This window comes from Lissotriton vulgaris, chromosome 2_1 (genome assembly GCF_964263255.1).
Source record: "Lissotriton vulgaris chromosome 2_1, aLisVul1.2, whole genome shotgun sequence".
In the NCBI taxonomy this organism is placed as follows: domain Eukaryota; kingdom Metazoa; phylum Chordata; class Amphibia; order Caudata; family Salamandridae; genus Lissotriton; species Lissotriton vulgaris.
Window position 1 is genome coordinate 731216388 of NC_141687.1, and position 19113 is coordinate 731235500.

Here is a 19113-nt window from a genome sequence, read left to right on the forward strand (position 1 = left end):
ATAAATAAAATAGAAAATTAAAGATGGACTTACATCAAACATTGATAGCGTAATTTCATAGTGGCCATCGTTCAACATGGTTTTAAACATTCAATCATGATATCACGTATGTGCAAAAGTGTGCATAAAAATCCTTAAACACAAGATCATCTGGGAGAATAAAATTCAATAAACAACCACTTCTGGGCAATAATATAGTCCGTTATTAATGGCATTCGTTACATTGGGGTCCCCAAGCCCGGGAAAAAGAAGAAGGGTGCCACTAGGGCCATTCAAACTTATACATCTGTGATCCCTAGTTTTGCAACCCGTAAATCCACTTCCCCATCCCTGGTTTAGTAAGACAGGCAGGCAGTGTTTTCGAGTTGTTTGTCCGCCTGTCTTCTTGCACCTAATATGAAGGACTGGTTCCTAATGTGAATTAATCGTTAGCCATTTGATTGATTTGTTTTTGGTGTTGCTTATATGAACTGATTGTATTGATTATATTGATTTTGAGCACTTGTATAGCACTTGAATATTTATGCACAACTTACTTTTCTGTATGTATTTTTCTACTGTTCGTTAACTGTCTGTTTGATGACATATACAAATCAAATGGTAAAATGTTTTTCTAAAAATAAAAATACTAAAATAAAATAGATGATCCTCCAGAACTGATCGGATGGGTGGTATCAGAAAAATCCCAAAAATAAATCTGTCTGGCTATGTTTGTTGGTTGAGTATATTGGAGTGGTCCAAGCCAGTTCAGACACATGACCCAAACCTTCTCTTTTGCCCTCTCAGAGTTAATGAAGCAGTCAAAAATTAAGCTGCACATTTGAACCTATGGAGAAGATTCCATTTACGGAAGGGATTTAAAACTTGTACAGAGTACCACAGTGAGGTTTGAGTCAAATGCCATGGTTGGTGAAGGGACATTTCTATGCATCATTGCAAGCCATTTCTCATATATTCTAAGATAAACACTCCTGAATTTCTCTTCAAATTTTGGCACGCCCTCTAACATGGAACATGTTGCAGTGCCAAATTTACTAAAGGTATCGCCAAGCCTACTCTCAAGGAGATGGTTCACATCTACACCAATTATGCTGAACACTTGGTAGACAAGAGTGTTTTCAGAATGTTTTTCTGTAAAAATCCAAGAATGCAATTGAGTTTTCTTTTTTTTCCCATCACTATCAATATGTGACCAGAGATCCTCACATTTCTTGCCTTTGGCATCATTACTCATCAAAAAGTCGGTAAACGGTTGCCACATGGATAATATAGCATTCACAGCCTCTTCCTTTAGCCCCTTCGATGCTCATGACGAAACGGTTCCGTCATGAGCATCGGTTGAGCTGTGCTCATGACGGAACCATTCCGTCATGACCACGCCCGTTTCTATTAGGGGTCAGCACCTGGCGGTAAATCGTACCGCACCGATGTGGTTAGACTAGGAACCATCAGCTAAGTGTAAATGAAAAAGTTGGCATGACTCTTTGTTGCCACGCAAAGCACAAAATAATGAATTTTTGCGTTTTAGTTCCTGCGCATAACAAAACAGTGCATCAAAATGGACTAAAAGTCAAATGCATCCTTCATTAACTCTGAAGATTGTAAGGATGCTTTCAGCATACCATCTAACAAATGGAAAGGATCTCTTACAAGGAAGCACTTCAGCTCAGGTATCAGTTTTGACAGGTCATCAAACACATTTTTCATATACGTAGCTGAATCACTGCAAATACAAGCAATATCACTCCAATCTTTGTTGAACTTGGAAAGAACCTTTTTGCAGCAGCATTTCAAGGGACACTGAGTTCCATGTTTTACAAAAGTCTGATGTCATGTTTTCACCACTATCCCAAATGCTTGGTGATATCACTCTTTTCACATATACTTGTCACTATACCTTGCATTCAATGTTTAAAGCCCGAGATGTTGGCAATTCACCTCGTATCAATACTGACTCACTAGAAACTGTGAGTTGAAGTATAAAGGGGTTTTACCCATTCTCTGTGGGTAAATGTGATGGCACATATTGGGAAAGGCTGTTATGAAACCAGCCATTTTAATTATCAGTGGAAGAATCAAATGCAGCCAAAATATCAAATATGATTTTGTTATTTCCTGATTCAATACAGTTTATAAAATAATTAAACAAGACCTAAAACATGCTTCTAAGTCCTGCAACTTTTGACCAAAGACCACCAAACTGCAAAAAAAATCAAAAGGAAGAAGAAACAATATTTTAGTGACATCACTAAACAACAAAACTCAAGCAGATTAATGTTATCCCAGTCTTTCTTGCTATTACCTTCTTTAACAAAGTCACATTGCATTGGGCCCTTCAGGAAGAAACAAAATTACTCTTTCACTTGCCTTTTCCTTTCTTTGAATGACATTTAGTTTGTGTTTGTGCAAGTGTTTTTTTCAGTTTTTTATATTTACACTGGTGAGAGCTATTTCCCTCTCGGTGGGGTTTTATTAGTTATTATAGGTTTAAACCTAAATTATACAGTTGTCCTGCAAACATAAAAATACTATTATTCAAGCAGAAGATAATCATATGTTGTAGCATAATATTATGTTTCTCGAATTTCAAAGATCTTTGTTTAGAAACCACTTGACAGCTGTGACGTCATGATGATTAATCCATGTGTATAGACTAGTAATGTCTAAAGTAATAAGGAGCAAATCTGGTTCCTATGTTATCCCCTCAATGAGTCTCAGGAAGTCCTGGGTGTCCCGTATATCTGAGTCTAAATCTCTAACCAAGGGTGCCAGGAAATAGTCAATATATGTTGACGTATTTTCTAGAAGACTGTTGATAAACGTCACCCCAGGGGTTGGCCAAGTCTTTATGTAAATGTAAATGTCAAGGTATTTGTAGAGCACACTGTCACCAAGCGGTTTCCTGGCGCTATTACTCATACCGCTGTGGAACCCCTCCTGGCTTTCCCTGTGAAGTGTCCACTCCTGGGCACCCCCAGGGTGAAGCCAGGCATCCACAGCGCTGTTGGGGCCGGTGTGGAGGTTAAGCAAGCTATTGCCCAGAGTTGCAGCGTGGGGCCCATGATTAGAATAGGCACCGAGGCGAGAAATCAGGTCCGAGGAATTATGAGCCCAAGACCCGCCGAGGCGGAAATTGAACACTGGTCCCGGACCAGAACTCTGCATCAGGGTCTGCCGCTCTAACCATTGAGCCACACTCCTCCTGTACTTTAGGGATGGGGTAAAAGGTCAAAAGAACAGGTGATTCACAATTAAGGAACAGATATTCATCCTGATCTAACATTCCTTTGTCCGTCCACTCTAGCAATAGTTGGTGATAGATTTTAATACACTCCAGATAATCTGCTCTCCTAATAGGCACATAGTGCTCCCTGTCGTCAAGCTGTCTCATGGCTTCCTTATAGTAGTGCTGTTTATTAAAGATGACAATATTACCTCCTTTATCGGAGGGTTTAATCTTCAAGGTGGAATCTTCCTTGAGTGATTTGATTGTTCCCTGGGGATGTTATAATAGCGATTCTTTTGCTTCCTGTCTTTGCCCAAGTTCTTTAAGTCAGTGATGACGGCTTCATTAAAGACATCAAAGGTGTCAACGGGAACCTGAGGAATCACTCTCTATTTTCTTTTTAGATTGCTGTTTCCACTGGACTGTTTGATATCCACCTCCATGAGACAGGTATCTACACTGATGTCTTCCTCATTCATATTTGTCACAGATTCCAGTGTTTGTAAGGCTATTGAGGTCTCCAAATCATGGCCACTAAGAAAATCAGTATCATTTAAATTGTGGTCTGACCCACCGAATGATTTCTTCTTTGGATGCAATAAAAAATCTTGTGTAGTTTCAGCTTTCTAACATATTTAAAAAGATCGATACGGGTCTGTGCATAGACATACCAAGAGGTGGGACAAAAGGTGCATGTTTACACAGGAAAACTAACATAGAGAAAGCCGTAAGGCGAAACGCGTCTGTCAGTGCAGTGGGGTCTGTACAATAAAGCACTTTGTTTAAACTGAACTTCCGTGTGTGCTCTCCATTGTGGCGCTGGAAGGGTTTGCCTTGTGGTTACGTAAATCAGTGGTTCACCACCGCAGGAGTTCAAGCACTTGGGGCGTGACATAGCTGCGTTGACTTTCTGTTTCCTGTTGGTATATATGTATGATGCAATTGATGCAATTCAACTCCGTGGGATGACAGCAGTCATTTACTACAATGTGTACGTGTGATTCACATTACAGGGTTCATGCGTGAGCACCATGAGACTGCTTCTCACATTTCATTCAACTGACTGTATGCCGGCTGGTCGACATCACTTGTAAGAACACCCTTTTTAAACATAGGAAGTCAAATAAATAAATCTTGGCTTGAAAAAATTACCATTGTTTTCTCCATATTTTAAAAATCCTCTCAGCAAAACAAATCTGGAAGATAAAAAATGCCCTAATACATTAGAGAAAGAGTATAGAAATGAGGTAAACGAACAATGGATCATGAATCCCTGCACAGTGACAAGGAGCGTTGACAAACTTTAACACACGTACTACTACAAGAAAAGAATAAGGCCACTTCTACAATGAAGATATGCTCATGGAACATAAATTAGATTTGTGGAAAATTGACGGAAGCTAAAATACAAGGAGCCTCAACCCATAACTATATTGTACTATTGCAGGAAACATGGGTAATAGTCCCATTTATGTTAAATCACTGCAGGGGATATTTCGAACCAGCAATTAAATATCAGAAATTTGGACACCCCTGTGGAGGTTTAGCAATATTCGTATTGAATGAACTAGATGCAAAACATGAACAAATTCAAACTAACAATCCAAATCTTCTTGCAGTAAAAATATGCTACAAATCTTGTAAAAGTAGGCCATATAAAGGTAAGTTTGGAACACTCTTTATTCAATTTAAATTGAATAAAGAGTGTTCAAAACGTACCTGTTTTCGACATTCATCAATTCAATTTAAATTGAATAAAGAGTGTTCCAAACTTACCTGTTTTCGACATTCATTGAGCCAGTGATCAAGAGCTTTCCATTAGCTCGAAACGCGTATGGCAGTGTTTCAAAGCTGGGAGACATGCTGCTATTTTCCTCCTGTGGCTCCGAGTGCAGTAACCCCTGCTTGTGCTGGGAATCCTTAAAGGGCAACCTTGTGGACAGAATATATATATGGTGGAAGAGGACAGGGGACTTGAGGTGGCATCTTTTTGTTTTATTTTGCGGACTGTCACTACGTTCTGCTGAGCATCCTACCCCCCTGCTATTTTCTTGATTTACCTCAAGAACGACCCACAGCATTCTCATCTGGGAGCCACTGGTGCATCCTGGATACTGGAGTCCGTTGATTTGCTCGGACTGATTAATTTTGTCACCTGAGGATTCTTCCATGCTGTGGGCGGAGCGGACATTTGCACCTATCAGTGCGCGGCATGGTGCACTCAAAGGCAGAGCGTCAGGACTTCCTTTCCACTCACCGTAGGCGCTGACAAAGGCCAATCCGGCCGAAATGCATTCGCCATGTATTTAATAAAACGGTGCTGCTCCTCTAACCCCGCCGAGGCTCCTGCTTCTTTTTTCCAAGAAGACGATTACTTAATATATATATATATATATATATATATATATATATATATATATATATATATATATATATATATATATATATATATATATATATATATATATATAGTTATATTGGTAAATCTGAAACATAATATAGTTATAAAAATCATAATTTTTTAATAGTTTTACGTGATATATGTATATATGTACATACGCACATACTTATATATGAGAGTGTGTGTTTAAATAAGTATATATATATCTTTTAAAATATTTAAACATATTTATATAATGTTATATGTTAAAATATTTAAGATATATTTGTATATATTTTTTCGATATTAGTGTAAAACAATATTTATTTTTAGATATTTTTGCTCGATATTTTTGCTATATCTGTAGCACGATATTTATGGTCTCAATATTATGTCAGCGAGCATAGTTTTTACATTCTAGCGACAGTGTTTTCCCTCACTCTGCTTCTTTGCTCCACCACATCCCCATTATGACCTCGTTTCCCACAAGCCACACCCTTTTATAGCAGGAATACACCTCACCTGCATATGAAGTTGAGTCAAATATTTGGTAAGGTTACTAAAAGGCTTGCAGCGCTAGTAAAATACTAAGGGCCTGATTACGCCTTTGGTGGTCTCACAGCAGGTTGCCATGCCAGCATCCTGCTGCAAGACTGCCAAAGCCCTCCCCCGCCCGCCCGCCAACTTAGGAGTTTTCTCCTGGTCTGGCACTCCTGTGGTGGCGGTGCTTTTTGAAAGGCTTGTATGTGAGCCTTAGAAAGGCAGTACCATGGGACCCCCACAGCGCGTTCCAGCACAGCATGGACTAAGAAATCCATGCTGTGCTGGAACTGGGAAGGCACGCTTATGGGGGGCACATCAGGGCCCCCCTGCATGCATCTCCAAGCCCTGAGGCAACAGAGGGTCCTGTAGAGCTGTCTTTGTATCCTCACTGCCACAATTTTCATGTCAGGCTCACCACCATGAAAACTGTGGTGGTGAGGATACTCATTATTAGCTTGGCGGTGCCTCAGGGGCACCGCTAAACATACAGCGGGCCTCGACTGCTGCCCCACTGCCGAGGATCTGGGATCCCTGGCAGTTGCTGCGGTCCTTTGGTAGTCTGACCGCCAAACGTTTGATAGGTCGTCGGACCTCCAGTGTAGCGGTGTCTGTACCGCCACTGTGGCCTTAGTCTAGATTAGTCCCTGAGTCAGTACTGAAGTCAAGGGACCCGGAGTAAGTTACATGTGGGCATTTTACCTTCAGCTGACAGCGATTGCTTGTGAAAGGTAATGCGGACTCCATCGCAATGTCAATGCTATACCAAACTCCTCAAAGGTAGCAAGACATTGCAGATGTTGTCCTTGCTTGCTATAGTACGCCAGTAAGACTTACTTCCACCCATTTGCTCCGGTTGCTGGTAAACCCGAATTCTCTGGCAGAAAGCTGGCATAATGGCATAGGCCTTCCCTCCGATGGAAGGATTGGATGGCCGAGTGGCTATGTACTTGGCACCATTTTTTCTTCCCATGGAGTTTTTCTATATACTTATGCATGTCCCACTCTGAGGTGCATTATATAATGAGCAATTTAGACTAGGTTATTTAATTCTGTTCTAATATACTTTAGGTTTAAAATGACAACTCACCTAAAAAAGATTTGTCACAACCTACAAAACATAAAGCTCGTTCTCTTTTGAAGACTCCTTACCATTTACTTTCCATCTGTTTCCCTTCTGTGAGAAAGATAAAGCAACTTCATCAGTCACATTGTTCTCTGACCTAGTTCTGTTTGGCTCAGATAAATTAAGCAGTAATCCTTTAAGTTTGAGTAATTTCCCTATCCATGTGAAGTTTTACACTATAATATCTGCATGCTAAATATAGGGCTGTCTTTGTGTGGGCAGCATCCTACCTCGCCGGAAGCAGAAGTGTTTCTGTATTTGTGTTCCCATTTGTGCGCTTGATATAGAAATAATTACATTACACAAATGTGTGGCCTGTTTTGTTTTAGCTGTTGTATTCCCGTTGCATGAAGAAAGTCTGTGATCGAGTTCTTTACAAATACATATTAAAGTAACTTTACATCGCTGGGTGTAATTTCTCACAACACATTTTCATGGACTTCTTCGCACAAAAGAGAAAGAAAGTGTATTATTAATGTTAACATTTTAAAAAAAAATAGACACCAAGTATGTTTTGAGGCTTGTCATTGTTTATAGATGTGCTTTGTGTTATGGAAGGGTGTTTCTAGGAATTTCTTCAATCAGTGCATGATTCTTAACCGAGATGATCCCTTTTTTCCAACAGAGCAGGGAATGTTTCATCGGATCAAGAGCAAAGATTACTAGAACAGCTAAGAGAAATCACAAGAGTCATGAAAGAGGGGAAACTAATTGATGGCATCTCTCCGGAGAAAGAAGCAGAGGAAGCTCCATATATGGACGATTGGGAAGGTAGGCATGCCTATTTCAAATTGTGACAATGTTAAATGAACGCGAAACAATATTATCCCTCAATTGAAACAGAGTGCCTAGCATTTTAGTTGCTTTTTAGTTAAGCAAGTATAAAATGAATTCTTCAAACCTGAAAGAGTGTGTGTAGGCAGCATGAAGTCTCATTGACGCCCGATTCTTGAGATTAGGGAGGCGAAATCTGACTGCTGAAGCTCCATTGATGGAGTAAGAAAATATTAAGACAAACACTCTTCTGGACTGTGCTGAATTTATTTCACCAACTCTGGAGAACAGTAACACGGTTTAGTCAAAGAATATAGCCTTATTGCTTGCTGCTGAGGGCTACACTAGTTGTTAAAAGCCCAGAGTTATAAGGCCTTTCACAACCAGTATATATAAGTAAATAACAAATCAATGTCTTGGGCCAGTATGTATCACTTTGGTGAGTTTGCACTAGTGCAAACTGTTGATTAATCTGGCCTCAAAATGTGTTTGAAAATTGCTCAACGACAAGGCAGTGGTCTCTCGTAGCACCATTAGATTAGAATGGGAGATTATTTCAACCTTGTTCTTCTCTGACTTGCAATATAAAACGTTCATGGTTCCACTGATTGGTTTCTGAGTCAAAACATAAGGTTAAATTGGGAACCCACCTTTCAATTCTAAGAAAATTAGCGGGTGGGGTGCTACAGGGACACCTCTCTTACTAGTGCTCTTTAATTTATATATTTTAGAGCTCTTTTGACTCTGACTGTGCATTGAAACGTGATACCACTCTTACACAGACGATAGACTGCTTCTGATAGGGATAATCTACAGTAGTGGCTGGTGTAAGCTGACTGCTGGATGGATGCTAGCTGCCCACAGTTGGTGGAGCTAAGACCAAAATGTTATTATATGTGGTTAGAACTAGTTTGAGGTCTTGTACCAGAATGCCTGCACAAATTATTCAACCCACAGAGGACGTTAAAAACCTGTGTGTGTACCTAGATATGTGTACCTAGATGAAGAAACTGGTTACGAATGTAGTAAACCATGTGTATTTCACTTCTCACGGTTTAAATTCATGATTTTCGTTTTCCCCATTACAATGGGGAAAACGAAAAAGTTTTAAAATTGCTGAACTCCAAGGCAGTAGGTTCTCGTAGCACCATTAGATTAGAATGGGAGATGATTTCAACCTTGATCTTCTCTGACTTGCGATATATTGAACTTTGGAACGTGGAAAGGTGAACTTCTCCATGAAATGTCCTCAATTTAACCCATTGTCTGCGCTATTGCCAGCCTCTGAATCCATCAGTCAAATTGTTGACGAGGGCAGTACGGCAGCATTGTTAATTCTGGACCTTGGACATTATGTTCCACGGCCTTCTGCTTGAACGGTTGTGGAATGGCGGAATCGAAGGAAAGGCCTTGCTTTGGCTTGTTTCTTTTTTACAGAACAACATCTTCCAGGTGGCACAAACACATTTTTCATCCAAAGTTTTTCTTGCCACATGTCTGGGTCAGGTTCTTTGAAAATGGTGATTAAATCCGAACTTCTTTGGGAAGAGTAGTAACAGCAAGTCTCACCTCATAAACCGGTCTCGCAGAGGTCACTGTGGGAGTCGAGTCTCCGAGAAAGTGGAACGTTCCCTGCTCCTCCCTTAGCTCCAAACCCAGGGGCTTATTTACAAGCCCCTTAGCGCTGCGGTGCGCCCCGGTACATCACTGTTTTTATGAGAAAATGTAATGGAACAGTGACGCAAGGGGCTTGTAAATAAGCCCCATAATGGCATGTACTTCCGCGATCTTTTGAAAACTGAACTGTACTGACTCGCCTTCTAATCAGACCTACTGATCCATGGAGATGGAATCACAGAACATCAGCAGTGGCCACCATCCTTCACTGACTGCACCAGTGCTTTCCCTCTTCTACTGTTTCGTCAGACATACAAGGCCTTTTCCTCTTATGCGCTTTGAAGTAACTGAAAGGTTTCACGTCGTGCATCATTACACGCCCAAATAAATAAAGTTGTCAGAGATGTAGCTTTGAAAAAATATGTCAATCAAATATATTCTGACCTAAAAAAACAGTGCACAACAATTAAGGACAAAGAGGCTCTAGGGTCCTACAAGCTGGCAAGCCTTTAAGTGTTGAGAGTACCCGTACGGCAAATTAAAAGGAGTTTATACATTTTAGATTTGAGCACTTTTCACCACTTGGTCTTCCATGCAATTATAAATCTTGCAGTTGTGTTGCAAATGAGCATGGTGTAGATTAATTATGCAAACATGTTGTACAATTATTGCACGATAGGAGCTATTGGAAAGATTGTTAATTCTGCATGGTGCTGTCTGCTTCACAGCCTGTCACTATGGGGTATATCAGTATTAAACCATTTGTTAGAGCAATCAATATTCTTTACTCTGCAGTGGCAGAATGCACATTTACAGAGCCATGCGAAGTCAAGTTTATTGACCTGGTGTCCCTGGACAGGGCAAGGTAGAAGATAGCAACTGCTATAGGCAAAGTGGAAGTGAAGTGGAAGCAAAGTGGAAGCAAAGTGGAAGTGGAAGAGGTCAAGAGCCTTGGTGTGTGGATTGAGAAAGACATGAGTTTTAAAACCCAGGCAAAGAGAACTGCAGGGACATGCTTCGGACTACTCAGAGCCTGCAGGAAAATCTTTCCCCTGCTCCCAGAGACCGCAAGGAGGCTCCTCATACAGGGTCTAATCCTGGCAAGATTAGACTACTGTAACGCTATATACTTGGGAGCCCCTGAAGGCACCTTGAACTCACTACAGAAAGTCCAAAACGCCGCAGCCCGATTACTTACGGGCACACCTGGAAGATCCTCCGCCAGGCCGGCCCTCAACTCTCTCCACTGGCTTCCAATCAGAGAAAGGGTCTTGTTCAAATCCCTCTGCTTGGCCCATAAAACACTCAACAACAACGGTCCCCCTCTTCTGAAAGATCTTTTAATCCCTTACAAAGCAGAGAGGGATCTCCGATCCAATGCAGAAAATCTTATTGCAGTCCCTAGAGTGAGAAAAGCCAAGACCGGTGGCCGTCGCTTTTCGGTCCACACGGCAAAACGATGGAACCAGTTACCCCGAAAACTCAGAACAGAACCTAACTATCTCCAGTTCAGAAAGACCTTGAAGACCTTCCTTTTCCCTCAAATCTAACCCTACTAGTGGCTAAAACCTTTGGAGAAGCAGATCAGCGCTGGGATGCTCTTCGGAGTTACTACGCGCTTTACAAAAACCTATAAATAAAAATAAATAAATAAATAAAACCACTGACATGGGCAAAGTACGGTATAAGTGGCCCCTACTCAAATGTTTGTTCTCAGCACTTATATACAGAAACCCCCACCTTGTTAACGTAATCGATTGATATGTAGTTCTGTGGGTGAGAAAAACTCAACGAGCGAGAAACGTCTTGTGCAAGATGGACTTTAAAGTAGGCGGGGTGTAACATTCACCTGCTTGAAGCAATGATGGTCATTTTGTTTGGACCCTCTACAACCTTCTTTCTTGTATGCACATGACACAACTAGCTTTTTAATTGGTTCGTCATACGATTTGCTGTTTGAATGTTTATGTCTCTGATGAAGTTGGCAGAACCACTGAGCTTAATAATATAATTGATATGCAATTGATTATATCATTTTTTAATTGTTTATGGTGAGGGAAACGTTACTTTTACTGGCACCCTTGTAAAGTAACTTAACAACTGGCCTACATTTTTTATGTGCAGTATTAACTATGAAACATGCCAAATATTTTAATAGGTACCCTTAAATCACATACATTATTGGCCTAAAATCATAATTTGATCTGCCTTTGAGAAACGACTTAAACAGGTGTATTTTAAAATGACTTTTAAGTTTCTTTGAGATCTGTCTTGTGATGGCCTGCATGCTTGCATTGCACCCAGATCACTAAAATGCATCGTTTGGCACATTTGAAAATCCATAGCCCACATTTATTTAAAATTAAACTCATTAGTGCATGTCTGTGGTTGTTGCTGGCCTGGAACCCATGAGCCTGTGTTCTGTATAGTACATGGGTTAAAACCTTTCCCCAGTTCATACAAGCATCGCTACATAAACCTCCATCCATGGTCCCCCTGGCATGGATAACCACCAGATATAGTCTTTGAAAAGCCAACGATCTAAATGTCCAGCTGGTGCTGCAAGAATACCTGCCTTTCCATATGCATCCCATGGTATGGGTTTAGTGCATGAAGGGATTGTTCACACCAGAGCTCCCACTCACTTTACCAGAAATACGGTCATTTACTGGTTTATTCTAATACAAGTTGTAATCATGATTTGGGAGAAACAGGAGTTTCAATATGAATTGGGATTACATGTTGCGCAAGAAAGCTACACAGCAGACAACTTTGACTGGTTTTATTTCACCAAGAAAACTCTGGTGAAATATGAACACGAAAAGGTGCTTGTAAAGAGGCAAAACATGCTGAAATCCATGCTCAAAGAAAGCATAGACTTCACATTTTCTGCCTCATTCAAAAGTGAAAACATTCATAATCATGTGGTAATACTACACTCAGTAGTTACAGCTCCAAATAATATCAGTAATACCAGGTGTGATGTTACCGCATCATTTTACCAGTTAATCAGAATAAGCTTGATAGACTTATGACTGTCCTCTATCCCTATCATGGACTATCACTTATAAGGGGCCCGTGCTTCAGTCTTTTCTAGGGATTATTTGATTGTTGATCTTTAAGAAGACGAACGAACAAATGGTCTCCCAGGGCTCGCTTAGGTGTAACTTTTAAAAGAATGTTCAATATAAGTTAAAAGAAGCAACCAGCAAATCATAGGTTAGATGACAAAAGTCCTGGTAATGCCAGATCTTGGATCACATTGGTGGGGCACCGTGTAGCCTGGGTCAGACATTCCCACCATTTTGGCTGCTGTGTAGCTGATTGGGTTTCTGTTATTTCACCAATCTTTATTTTTGTTTGTTATTTTCCTATCTTCAGGTTATCCAGAAGAGACGTTCCCCATCTACGATACCTCACTGTACTGCAAGCGCAATCAAGACACAATCCTTGTCGACTCCTCCTTACTCAACCAGCCATCACCCGAGGAACTCGCGGAAAGGATGGAGGCTTTAGAAGACGAGGAACACTTGTACACAAAAAGCTTGGCTGACATTGGGGAAATGAGTGACAGTCTCCCTGAAAGGCAGAAAAAACCCCATCATGTCTCCTTTAGTGACCAATGCGATGGCCGCCATGACAGTCAGGAATCCGGTAAGTGCCACTGCTGTGACCACGAGGACGAGGATCCAGCGGTTCTAGCCGAGAATGCTGGGTTCAACTCAGACAGCTGCAGCGAGCAAGACGATGACTTCAGTGGCCAGCTGGCCATGGATTCTGAAGATGATAATGACTTAAAAAATGATAAATTTAATACAAAAGATGCAGTAGACACACTCAGAAAACGCAACACGATTGGACAAGAATGAAATAGAAATTATTACAGGCTGACAGTTTGCAATGCCACCTTTGTCGCAACTTTAGCTTTCTTTTGTTTCCTCTCTTTTGAATGCAGCTGAATTAAGCTGTTATATTATGTGTGCCTGACAACTTTATTGTGACTTTTTTGAAAACGGCATTGTCTCTGGTGGGTATGAATTTCTCCACATCTGAGCCCGATGTGAATACATACAGAACTTAGCGCCCATAATCATTGTTACGCACATAAAAGCAAATCATAATTTGATTTTTTGTTGTTTTATAGTTGAAAAAAAGGTCTACTTTTAGCAAGCAGTCCCAGTTCGAACAGTGCTCCATGTTAGTTTATTGTTTTTTCTATATTAATTGCATTTGCTGGGAGTCACATTTTTACTTTGCCTCTTTTGTACTTCTGCAGAGTCTGCTTACTGATAATAACCGACACTGTATATTAAACACAATTTTAGGGTTTCCAGCAGAGTACAGCGAAAAGGCAGCAGTATTATTGACAAACTATAAAGAATGAGTTTCCGCCTTCCTCCCACTCGTGTGTATTTTGTTCCCTTTAAAATTGACACGTCTGCGTTTCTTTTGAAAAGTACTCTACTTTGAAAATGTAATTTTCTTGAGTTTAAGACTGCCCTTTGTTCTCAAGCAAATAGCTTTCCATATTGATGCCTTTTTAGGTCTTGCCTGTGACAGCGCATGCACTGAATGAGCTCTAGCTTGCGATAGATATTGTATGCAGAACAGGGCTTGCAGCCCACCCATTGCTTAAAATTTGTTGGTGTCATTGTTGCTCTTATTTGCTAATTTCTAACTGGCCAGTGTCTGCAGGCATCACTTCCTCTTCTTTTGGCTGGAGCTTTGCAAATACTGATTACTGTCCTTCCACTGATCGCGCTGTGAATGAGGTAATACGTTTATTTTAAGGTTTCACCTGCACAACGCTTGCACTGTGCTTGTGAAATCTATTGTGTTTAGGATAAATCTAAAATCGGGTTTACATGCCGCCCTTACTTTTTATTGGTTCGTGTACTTGCCCCATCTTTTCCTATATTTTCATTGGCTTTTGCACACTATTTCCTGTTGGTCACTCGTGTGTACACTCTTATCAGTTTCCTGAGGCCAAAGAACTCCTTTTCATCTGCAGAACTTTTTTGTGAGGCTGCTCTCTTAGGCGTGCTTGTACAGGATTTTGAGCCGACTCCGAGACTCGAACCCTGCTCCCCAGCTCCATGGTCAGCAGTTCTGGCCATTATGCCACATCCTATGACCTACCCCTTCTCTTCTTTGTTCGGTACTCTTGTTTGGCAGTCGTGGCTGGTTCACTGCCCCGCCGCTCATCTCCAACCCCTGTCAAGGCACCCCCCTTCTCAATCTAAGGCTCGTGTTCTGACTGCTCCCTCGCATCCGCTGCTGTTACAGATAAAGCCTATTATAATTTTTATTGCAGTCTAAAGCTCTCATATACCTTAATTTATCTTTGAATGTTATGTTATGTTATGTTACCATCTTTGAATGCTGCAAAAATTTGTTAGAAATATATATACATAATTAAATATTAAAGCTCATCCTGTCTCGTTCTTCTTGGGGGAGGTACAGGCAGCAACACTGCAGAAACCTCCCTCAGTGCATCCCCATTTCTTCAGCAATCGCGGCTGAGTCACTTTGCTGCTGCTCTTTGCAAACCACCCTCAATGCCGCCTCCCCCCTTCTTAGTCTACGGCTGCTGGAGGTAACTCATTCTGCTCAGAGGAGGACCGGCAGCCAACCAGAGGAGCAGGACCCAGGAGCTGTGCTGTGGTCCAGCTTTGGTTACATCTTCATGAACAGTCGTCAAGGCAGACCCCTGGACAACGCTTTGCTTGGTGCAGCAGGTGCAGTGGCACATGGGGCACAATATCCAGGACGCCCACTGAACACAGAATATTGCTATGTTTCCTCTAAACAAGCAGTCACAAGCACAGGTAACTTGCACGCACCAGGGCCATTACAAAATCACATCTGATTACAAATCCTTGAAATCACTTTAACACCTTAATAATTGATTTACATTTTAAATAATTGCAGCTCGACGTGTTCACACAAAGCTGTACCATTGCTTTTTTCATTTTGTCCGTTCAGTGGCACCCGACTCCTTCTGCAATCGCGGCTGGGTCTTTTCGCCACTGCTCCATGCAAACTCCCCTCAGCGTGGCTCCCCTCTCAGTCTTTGGCTGCTGGAGGTGTCTCTTTCTCCTCAGAGGAGGTACAGCCAGCCAGAGGAGCAGGGTCCAGGAGCCATGCTGTGGGACACCGGTCATTGCAAGTGATTTATCTTTGGTTTCATCTCCATGAACAGGCCCCAAGGCAACCCCCTCGACAACCCTATTGCATGGTGCAGCAGGTGCAGTGGCACAGGGGCCAAAATCTCCAGGAAACCCACTGAACACCGATTATAGATAAATGGCGCTACTAAGCAAGCAGTCACAAGCACAGTTACCTAGCAGACACCAGGGCCATGATTTGGATGGTACAGCAGGTGCAGTGGCACAGGGGCCAAAAGGTCCAGAAAGCCCAATGAACACTGATTATTGTTATATGTTACTACTAACAAGCAGTCACAAGCGCAGTTACCTTGCAGGCACCAGGGCCATGGGTTGAATGGTGCAGCAAGTGCAGTGGCACAGGCCTTAAGCTCCAGCATGGTTGTCCGCTGCATGTGGTTTATATTTCTTTGTCCTAGACCCTTTACCTAATCTCGGTGCATTATATTACCAGCAGTTAGTGCACAATATAGTGGCTTTCTCAATAAACAAGTTGTAACCCATTTATGGAATTTCAGTGACTTATGTTGCACAACTGCTCACCAAGCTACAACTTACAACAAAAAAAACAGCTTATTATTATTCACATAGGTGAAACCTACTGCATTTACAAATGCTTGTTTCTTTTCCAGGTCATCCTTGTTGAACCTCTTGCCATTTCTAGCTATGTTTTACCATGCCACAGACAGTTCAAAGAAGCCCCTTTGTCCATTGAAATGGATGTATTTTGCAACAACAGATGTTATCTGCTTTATTGTGGAAACAGATGTTATCTTCTACCAAATGTATTCTCACTAAGACATGGGTATGGGCGCAATTGCCTTCTTTATGTGAAATGATTTTTGGGCATATGTAATGTTTTTTTTTCATTTTCACACAATGGAAAATAAACTGACTTGCTCAGAATATCACAGGTGTGAGACAAGTATTGGCAAAGCTGACAGGGCTTGCCTTTGAGATTATTGGCTCTGCTATTGCCCTTTGTTCATACTGTACAACATTGGCATTGCTGCCTTTGGCAGTGATTTGTAGCCATGCTGTATAGTCCCATGTCTGTTGTGCAGCATGGCTAAAAATAATAATAATTAAAAAAGGACTTTGCTGGAACCAGCACTAATGCACTTTATTAAAACCAAAAAAAACATTAGTCTTGTCTGCATCATAGAGCTTTTTAATTTAGTTTTATCCACACTACAAAGCATCTGTGCAGCTGTGTAGCATGCCTACAAAGCATTTCCCAAACTAATTCAGTCAGTCAGTCAAAAAACTTTATTCGGTTAATTAAAACCATAAAAGCAGTACATGATACATAATATCAGATTTAAAAAACAATTAAACAGATGAAAAAGAATTGATTGCTACTCCTTCTAAAAACAAAAAAAGGGCACATTCATTAAGAAAAAGGGATTTGATAGATATGGGGAACACCTATATCAGCATATAAAAGACATTCTCGCCAGAGTTTATAGAGGAAGTCAAATTTGATGATTTAGTGGTGCGGCAGCTCTTAGTTTTTTCTGTCTGGCGGCTGCTACTAAAAAACAAGCTACGCCATATGCAACCGGCACTGAGTTCAGCATCTGAAGGTATAGTAATGCTGGCCGTACCTGAACGAAATTCAGAGGTTTCAAGATGGGAACAAGGATTTTTTTCCGCGGCACCAGGTAGTGCTCACAGAACATGACCAAGTGCAAAGTGTCCTGTGTTGAAAAACAGTCACTGTATATAGAGATCTGCTGGTACCCCATCGGGTCCCGGGGCCTTGTGTTTGCTGGTATCTCTAATCGCCCTTTCGACTTCCATGGTGTTGAAATCCATAACCAAGTTGGAATGGTCAAGGGTTTTGGCAGTTGAGGCAGGGACTGTAGACTCATAGATTTTGCCAAAATGGGCTAGCCATCTGTTATCCTCTATGACAGTCTAAATCCGTTGGCCCATTGTCGGAAAAAAAGGGCTGATTTACGATGGCCCAAAACTTTTTGCTGTCTCTCAGCACATCCACAGATAAAAGGCTATTCCAAGCTTCCTCCTTTTTGGGTTTTGCGCTTATGGATTATGGTTTTGTATTCCCTCCTTAGCTTGGCCACTAATGACATGTCTCTGGGTTTTTGTTTAATGGCTTTCAGCAGAGCACTGTGTATCCTCGAACATTCCTTGTTGAACCATTTATGGGTCTTTGTATTCCCTTACCCAGCTGACCTTCTTTCCAAATTCTTGCTGATCCTGGAACAGATCTCTTCATAAGCGGTCAAGACCTTGGGGCCCTCAGCAGTTGGGTCCAAACACACTGCCATACTGGCCCCCGACTCTTGGGCGATCGAATGAAAGAATTCATCTGGTACAATCATCTCCCATTTCAGGCGCCTTCCCTGCTCTTTAGACTTCAAGTCCTTTGGGGCTGCCATACTTGGCGGGCTGCCAGTACGGAAGCAGTCTAGATCCAAGGTCAGGAGGACAGGATAATGATCCGATGAAATAAGGTCAACCACGCTATACTCATGTGCCTTTGCCAAGACCCCATTTGAAACAAAGATATAATCTATGACCGTGTTGGCATCTCTCCCAACAAAAGTTGGGGCTCTGGGCTCACTAATGCCTTGATCGAATTCAAAGAGATTTAAGTTAGCTAGTAGGTACTCTAGGTACTCGCCTTCAGTGGTATGCTCAAAATGAGGAATGGCTTCGGATGGTATACCCCCATATCTATCGTTAAAACAACCTCCCTCACAGGGGTGAATGTTAAAATCCCCCAGAATAACCAGTTCCGGGAGGGTAGTGCAATCACGTCTATAGGCTGACAAAAAATTTAAAAGAGAAATCAGATGTTCATTTACAGTGGCGGACTCCTTTGAATTATAAAAATTTATCAGCAAAAAAGTCTTTGAATTAGGGAGGGTCCACTCCACCGCAAGGGCATTTGTTAATGCGGTATCTAGTTTTTTGAAAACCCCTACTAGATCCAGGGAACACAAGATGAGTAAACCACCCTTTGCTCTCCCTCTTACACCTGGAACTGCCGGAGTAGAAAAGCTGCAGAATCCATCCAGGGAAAAACTGTGTGTTGTATCCCACGTTTCTTGAAGTCCTAGGATGTGATGTTGTTTAATGAATCTTTGCCATGTTGGGTCTAAAGCCTTAGCGTTTAGACCTGCCACATTCCAAGTGAGGACTTTACAGAGAGCTAAGTCTGTGATAGGGGCAATCGATGTACCCGCGCCCCGGCTCTCTCTCATCATCGGGCTAGTTCCGGGTGTGGGGGATAAATTAGCTATTATCGGGTCCG

General features: G+C 41.5%; 1 protein-coding gene across 1 annotated transcript in view; it reads left to right on the forward strand.

Annotated features, from left to right (window-relative positions):
- The window catches only part of RIC3 (RIC3 acetylcholine receptor chaperone), a 143666-nt gene extending 128571 nt beyond the window's left edge, over positions 1–15095 (forward strand). The window contains exons 5-6 of the mRNA XM_086956014.1: positions 7898–8043; positions 13045–15095. Coding sequence (XP_086812140.1) covers positions 7898–8043; positions 13045–13532 — 634 coding nt within the window. The 3' untranslated portion in view covers positions 13533–15095. The remainder of the gene's footprint in view (positions 1–7897; positions 8044–13044) is intronic.
- The last annotated feature ends 4018 nt before the right edge of the window (positions 15096–19113 follow it).